The sequence below is a fragment of the Tinamus guttatus genome, unplaced genomic scaffold, assembly GCF_059628265.1.
Source record: "Tinamus guttatus ecotype Peru unplaced genomic scaffold, ASM5962826v1 Tinamus_guttatus_pri_ptg000044l, whole genome shotgun sequence".
NCBI classification, from domain to species: domain Eukaryota; kingdom Metazoa; phylum Chordata; class Aves; order Tinamiformes; family Tinamidae; genus Tinamus; species Tinamus guttatus.
The window spans coordinates 2,402,703-2,410,764 of NW_028288578.1; the positions used below are offsets into that span (position 1 = coordinate 2,402,703).

An 8,062-nucleotide genomic window follows, 5' to 3' on the forward strand; every position below is an offset into this window, starting at 1 on the left:
AAGAAAAAGAAAGGAAAAAAGTATAACTGAGTTGCATATTGGTTTTAGAAAATTTTTGGAAAAGAATACCATTTTTTTAGGGTAGAAAGCGCTAACGAATTCAAGAAGACCATAGAAAAAGGCAGTCATTAACCAACTGATATAAAACCAAATATAAATTTAGTTTCTTTGGCATAATAACTGTGTCCATTGCGGTTATCACCAAGTCCTTCAATGGATAAAAGACTTTCTGTACTGCATGCCAAGGTAAAGCAGATGCTTGCACTTATTCTGCAGAACTTGGTGGTCATTTAGATTGATATGTTCCAGATTATTATTCAATGTATCCTAACAGAATGAAAGTTTTATGTTAAAGCAGTTAGAAAATATTGTGTTTCTAGTTTACTATAAATGTAACGTGAACAGGAGAATTTTTTGCAAAAATTCTGTGCCAGAATAACATATGGGGGGGAGAAAATCAAACCTTGAAAATGAAGTTTTTCATTAAGAGTGTGGACAAGTTTTAAAATTACTGCATATGCTGGGATGGAGATTTAAGCACAATCGAACTCACTGGAGCGGGCCGCTAGCCGTGAAACTCCTTAGGCGTGCGGGGAACTTGTTGAACGTTTCTTCTTTGAAACTGGAACACTATGAATAATAGTTCCATTGAGCGATCTTGCCATCTGTGAGACATTAACCCAAAGACCCTCCTTCTCTTTTCAGGCTGGACAATTTGCTTAATATGGCCTATGGCGTAAAGAGGTAATTAGAATTCCACAGATTGCCAGATGTCCATGTTGGCACAGATTGGTGCTACAATTTATTTTTTTTTAATTCACTAACTTTATTTTTTTAATTCCTTTTTTTTTTCCACCAGCATGTCAAATTCTTTTTAAGTTCAGACTTCAGTTGTTTTTGTTACTTTAAAGGCCACACACACATTCTGTGGGTTTTCTTGTTTTTTTTCTTTTATTCAACTTTTTTTGTTTACAGGTGGGCTTCTCAAATGGTTGAGGTGCAACAGCTACAAGCTTTCTAACTCCAGCCATCCCGCTAATAAATGGCAATTTGTCCAGAATCAGAACTATTAACTTGACTTAACTACCCTCTGATCTGATAATGTAAAAGTTACCAGCTGAAAATGGAATTATTCCATTGTTACCTAAATCTCACAGCAAGATTTTCATTCTCCTACCTCTACTTTCTTCACAAGTTGACTCAAAGTTATAGCTGTGTGCACCTTAATCAGCCCTAAGTTTCTTTTGTTGCAGGTTTGATAATTTGTTGCAAATATTTCTTGTTGTTTGAGATTTCTTTTTGTGTTAAACAGGGGGATGTTTATGTGTGTGTATGTGTCTGTGCGTTACCCGCGGGTTGAAGTTGAGCCCATTTGTAACCGTTTGTGCTGTTTCATGGATGTGTCTCCGTGTTTGCCCTGATAGCCACAAGGAGCTGACACGCTGCCCGTGTCTGTTCTCCTGGCACACGTCACCGCCAGCCAACCTCCCTGCAAGGTAGAGGCCTAGTCTCATTCCTGATGTTACCCCAAGATGTCCAGCCAGCCCCCCCATTCAGATGAGAAAACACTTAATCTTCTGAAATGCTCTACTCACCACACTCGAACATTATTTGGGCTTTTTTTTTTTTTTTTTTTTTTTTTTTTTTTTTTTAAAAAGTTCATCCTGTAAATGTCATGGTAAGTATGTCTTCAAAGTAGCTTGTAGTGGATGGAGTTTAACTACTGGCTGCAATAGCTGCTGTGTAAATAAATCGCAAATTTTGAGACTATTCCTGAAAGTGAAAATTAATGCTGGAAACAGAGCCTTAGTATCTTTCCAGAAGCTCTATCTCACGAATTTATCACTACCTTTGTTTTATTAACTATGTGGCTAGTGTGATGATAATATGGTGAGTCCGAAATTACCACCTGATTTTACCACATGCTGCATCCTGGTTTCTCCCCTTGTTTTTTCCCCCTTGATACAATGACCAAAACCTTCCAGAGCTCTTGGGCACAAGCACCACTCAGAAAGATTATTTTATTTAGGGTTTTTTCTCTAAAACCTCTGTAGAATTTCACTAGCCTCTGGTGCAGGACAGATGATACTTAGTTCTAACAAGTGAGAATTTGATTTCTCTTTTCACATGAGCTACATGCAGCAGGAAAATCACTCGCCTGTCTGAAGTTAGGCATCTGCTTTCTTAATGTTCAGTCTATTGATAGCATCTGCAAAGTTAGTTTTAGAAAATCACAAAAGGTTTTTTCCAATAATGGTTTTTAGGTTGATTAAATTAGTTATTTTTCCCTTCTCAGCAAATCCTAAACAATTGCACTTGCTGTTCTGGCAAACCTCAAGAATGCTTTTGCAGGCAAAGGGTTGCAAAATTTTTTTTTTTTTTTTTTAAGAAAAAATGCTAATTTCAGCTCACCTGCATAACTCATGCATCTTATTCCTGTCAAACTCATATGAGTTTCATGTGTAGATTCCTGGGAGTTAGAGCATTTGTTGGTGTCAGGCTTTAAGCCCTATCTCTAAATTTGCAAAGAAATTCAGGCTTGTTGATCATTTCCCAGCTCAGTCTTGGCCTTTGTCCAACCTGGGCCTGGTTTTATGGTGAAGGGATCATAGGAAGGGGCTGGGTCCAGCCTGTCCTGCCTGCAGCAGCTCAGGTGTGCGGCAGGGGAGCGGAGCCTGCCCAGCCATTCCAGGATATTTCTAGCCCCAGTATCGAAGAGAAATAAAAGGTTGTGAAAAGTGATGTTTGGTAGGAAAATTGCTATTTATTTTCTTATAAGTGATTTTTGCACCCTGTGTGTGTCTGAGGGCCCAGTGCTTTGAGCGTTTGCAAACTGCTCATTTATAGCATAGCTGCACCCAGTGGTGTTTCTCAGCTTAGGATCTCTGCTCCAACGTGTCTCGTTTCCTCACATATCCATATAAAGTGCTGTCAGGAGTCAACAGAACAGGGAGCAGTCATCAAAGCGTGTAGCTTCTTCTATAGTTATTTAATAGACACTGCTTAATACAGTTTGCTAAATGCAGATGAGAATATTCGAAATGTCAAAGCAGAAACTTTGGAGAGCCTGAGAGCCAGCTTCCTACTCACCTACCTTGTGAGTGTTTTTTTTTTTTTTTTTTCTCCCTTCCCATCTCCATTCCCTCAGTTCTCTTTGAAAAAGTCCTCAGGAATTGTTACCCATTTTGGGTATTAAAATGCATTGCATCCAAGTTGAAACTGGATTTTTATTAAGGCTTTTCTGTTAGTTGTTCTTTTTAAATGTATTGCCAAGTGTAGCTTTGGAAATTGTGTCTTTTTTAATCAAACTGGTGAAAGGAAAGTCATGCTGCGCTTGGAGCCCGTCGCGGCTCGTGGTTGTCGCTAGCCACGTGCGCGGCGGCCGCGACGCTCTCCGGGGCTGTGGGCTCCCCAAGCTGGGCTCGAGGTGCCCTGACCAGGCTGGCAGGAGCCTCGGGGCGCTCAAAGGCACATGTGGAGTTTAGCCTGACTTTAGGTTTCTGAACTAGTGCCTGAATGCAGAAAACAGGCTGCAAAGAACAGTGGGGGAAAAAAGTTAGAACCCAAAATTGGATGTTCTAGGAGCTGTTGGCAGAGCCTGGGATTCGGCCGTGGCCGGTGGAGCCTCCCGGTAGGAAGGTGTTGGTGGGACAAGGTTCCCCGGTGAGCCCTGTGCTCCCCTTCGCCCTGCAGCCGCTGCCCAGATCCTCTCTGACGTGCGGCCAGCTCTAACGTGGGGGTGTCTGAGCAGGGCGACGGTCGGGAAGGGGACGTGAATTCACCACTCGTGAGCTCGCCCTAAACCTACACGGATTTTTAGCTGGAGAGGCTGCTATTATGAAACACCACTGTCAGGATGCAGCTATAATGGTCTTTAAATCTGATTTTTTTTTTTTTTTTTTTTTTTTCTTCACCACAAACTAGTAAAAACTAAAGCGTTAGATCTCTGTGGCCTTGAAACTACATTATTTTAGTAATGGAAATATATGGTAAATTGCTACAGGCCTTTTTACATGAACTCGTATTTGTGACAGCATGAGCAGGCCCTTTTTGACCTAGATTGTGCTTAAGCATTTCTTTTATTAGCTCATTGTATACATCTAGGTTTATGCTTGAGGGGAAGTGTCTTAGTGCCTGGATTTGGTGTTTTTATTTAGTATATTTAGCTCCCCTCCACCCAAGCAGGAGCTGGGCACCAAAGGAAGATGACCAAAGTCATCTTCCAGGGCTTGGATCGTGAACCTTAACTAATGTTGGACTGTTTTTTGCTTTAAAGTCTTGGTTCCGTGTACTTTGTGCCAAGAGATATATTTAGAATAGACCCCTGTTTTTATTCGGTAGGTTCTCCCCGATCACAATCGATGGCATGACAAGCCTGGTGGGAATGAACATCCCTGGTCACACTGGGACTGGATGGTGCATCTTCGTCTACAACTTGTCTCCCGACTCGGATGAGAGCGTCCTGTGGCAGCTGTTCGGCCCCTTCGGAGCGGTCAACAACGTCAAGGTGATCCGTGATTTCAACACCAACAAGTGCAAGGGATTTGGCTTTGTCACCATGACCAACTACGACGAAGCCGCCATGGCGATTGCCAGCCTTAATGGATACCGCTTAGGAGACAGAGTATTGCAAGTTTCCTTTAAAACCAATAAAACCCACAAATCCTGAATTTCATATCCTTACTTACTAAAATATATATATATAAATATATATACGAACAAAACAAAACAAACAAACAAAAACAAAAACTCTTCAAGGCTTATATTCAACCATGGACTTTATAAGCCAGTGTTGCCTAAGTATTAAAACATTGGATATCCTGTGATGAACAGGAAAGGATTTTATAATGCTTAGAAAAAAAAAAAGAAAAAGAAAAAGAAAAAAAAAAAACCTTTGATGCATTGAATGTTCTTTCATAGCTGTCGTTGTTGAATATAATATACATAGATAACAATGTGCAGGGATTTTTACCCGGCCAGCTAGTTTTACTACCTTCCTTGAAGGTGGGTCTTTTTAAGATGACCATTCACTCATTTGAAAAAAAATAAATAAAACAAAAACAATTTTTACGAACTAATGGGATTAAAAGCAAGAAAAAATTTTTCTTTTGTTTTCTTCTTTTCAAAACATTGATCCAATCAGATTTGGTAAACTCCCCCGCAAATTAAAGAGGAACAATAAAAATTGCAAAAAGGAGAACATAATTTTGCAACTTTTTTTATTTTTCCTTTTTTCTTTTGTATCATGTGAACTAAACAGTCTTCTGTTAGGGAATGGGGTAAAGGGGGATACCTGATGACATAACAATTTAAATAACATTAACAATGTTGCCAAAGAGGTGGTCTCTTTGCTGAAAATGGGTTTCAAGAAAAATCTATTTTTATAAAATATAAAGAATTTTTACAAGAGAATCTGGATTTGAGAAAAAATATTTTGACTGGCTAATTTAGGGGAAATTGACAACTTTGTCATGTTCATACTGCACTGGTAACTTTTTAGAGATCAAGATGTGTGTTTTAAACTGGATTAGTAGATTGTTTTTTGAAGGATGGGCTACAAACAGATGATCTTCGTATCTTTTCATAGCATGTAATAAAAATATTAAATACAGTACGGGAGAGTGTTCTTCCCAGGCACGCAGTTACCCACAGTCAAAACCCAAAAGCAAGGAGATGAGTTGCAAGACGGTTTTTCTTTAAGTCATCAGTATGGGATATCAGCAGAACAAAAGTTAAAAAAAATTAATTTTTTGATCAAAAACTTCCTTGGTTTGAGCAGTAGGTGCTACGAAATTATTTACATATCTTAGTATCATAGTTAAATGTAATGTGTTTAGAAAAAATACATTTGCTTTAAATTTGTTAAGAATTTTCAAATTCACTTTATAGCCCATGCTAATATAATTGGGCTGTGTTGGCACATTTGGAACACTGTTTATGTTGCTTGAAACACTTATTTATTTAATTGCCGATGTGATGCATATGGCCAAAATCAAATATAGCTAGTTTGGCTAGTCTACTTATTTGTTTACTTAAACTATGGGAAGAAGCATATTATTGTGTCATTTTGTTGTGTGTGTATGTGTATATATAATATAAATATATATATATATAAAGTTATTTTTTCTTTTGGTTAATTTATTATAAGTTGTAACACTTTGCTAGTTTTGTTTGTATATGTCTTAAAATGTTTTCTTATGATACTTAAGTGACAGAGGTATCAAGGTAACTTGTGTAGAAATATTGTTTGATATATTGTCATGTTTGTTGTGAATATTTTTTCTTACTGCACAGTAGAAAAGAAAACAACTGGGTCTTTATTTTAATGTAATTCAGATTGGGGAAAACAGAGCTAAGGGAACAAAATGACTGAGGGGGTGCTCTCCCATGTCCAGTGCACTGATCATTTTAGTATGTTTGTGCTTTGTACGGTTATATATTTAAAACAAAAAAGGGTCATGCTCTTCCCTGAGTACTAGAAACAGTTACTCGCTATGCATAATCTAGTTGATAGTTAAATTTGCTATTGCTTTTCTTGTCTTGTTATATAAAATCTTTTCAATACAAGTTTAGTCTTAATGGTAATAAAACGTTATGGTTATTTATAACTTGTGCTTATTTTGTGCATTTTTTCCATGCTATACCCACTAACTGCATGTAGACTAAGTATTGTTTTTTCACACTGAAGAGGCAAACTTTTGTAGTAGACAAATAACTAAAGCAAAGGCTGCATCATAATTTTATCAGTTTTTTACTTTAACTATGTTAGATTTTAGTTTAAAGGAACACTCATTCAATGTTCAGGGAAACCTTTATACATCATCTGCTATGAATGAGCGCAGTTTGCTGGGAAAGTTTTGATGCATTTGCTAAGCATTAGTGGGGAAGGCATGTCAGAATCTTTTCTCTACGATGTGTTTTACTATCTGAATAATAATAATAATTTAAAAAATCTTTCTTAGGACCAGGCAGTTGTATACTTTAGTTATAATGAATGACTTCATGTTAACCTTGCTAGTTTAGATCATTTCTGAGGGAAAGTATTGTAAATGTTTTTTTCATAACCTTGTTGTGTTTGAATTATTTGTACTTTAATTGTCCAGACAATAAATGAAAGTGTGTAGAATGGCTATGGACTTTCCACCTTTTTAACCGTGTTCAGCTGTTTTAGTAAACCCAGCCACACCTCCAATGTGGTAGATGTTACAGTCTGGTTTCAGAAGCAAGGTCTTAAAGAGAGATGAAGCTATTAGTCAAACCAGGTTAAGCATATTCATTATTTACTTTTCCTTTTGAAGGTTAGAAAGAATCAGACATTTAAGATGTTTAACACCAAATACCAAACTGTAATTGTAATAACTTTATTTATTTGAATGTGGAAGATACTGGAGGGTTTCTACTATATACAGTATTTCTACACAGTGAAAATATTGACTCAGTCAATATCAAGATGAAACAAAAGTAGCAAACTTTGGCATTATACAGTTTCGAAGCCATCGTTCAGTTTGATTGACTTTTCTATGAATATGCTATGAATGTCATGCAATATGGAACAGTTTACATATTATCTGCTGTACAACAGTATATATGATCACCTTCCAAATTTGGTTCTTTTCACCATGTATTATAACTAGAGTTGATATCTCTTTCCGTTGATTTGTTTGAATCCCATTAATACAAATATTCACTTCATGTTTATGTTCTGTAACATTCACTAATTGAAAATATGTACCTTGTAAAACTGCGACATTGAATTTCATAACTGAGATTAGGAAAAATATATCAGAGGACTGGATGGACTGTGCGGTTCTTCAGCTCCTTCACCTATTAATAAACTCGTGTTTTTGTGAGATTAAGTTCCCATGTTGGTTATAATAATTAATTTCAGGCCACACAATGAGTTTGTTCCTAAACTTCACCTTGCTTTATTCATCCTTAAATCAACCTGACCACTCACTAGTGAAACATGAAGGTTGTTATTTTGCTTTATTTAAGTGCTGCGCCCTGATACATATCTTCATCCATCTATTGGTGCATATATATATACACACACACACCTATC

General features: G+C 37.2%; 1 protein-coding gene across 5 annotated transcripts in view; it reads left to right on the top strand.

Moving 5' to 3' along the window:
- ELAVL4 (ELAV like RNA binding protein 4) overlaps positions 1 to 7,856 on the top strand; it is a 62,000-nt gene extending 54,144 nt beyond the window's left edge. For all 5 annotated transcript variants that reach the window (XM_088536731.1, XM_010219358.2, XM_010219360.2 and 2 more), the window contains exons 6-7: positions 706 to 744; positions 4,342 to 7,856. In XM_088536731.1, the coding sequence (XP_088392857.1) occupies positions 706 to 744; positions 4,342 to 4,669 (367 nt within the window). In that variant the 3' untranslated portion in view covers positions 4,670 to 7,856. The remainder of the gene's footprint in view (positions 1 to 705; positions 745 to 4,341) is intronic.
- The last annotated feature ends 206 nt before the right edge of the window (positions 7,857 to 8,062 follow it).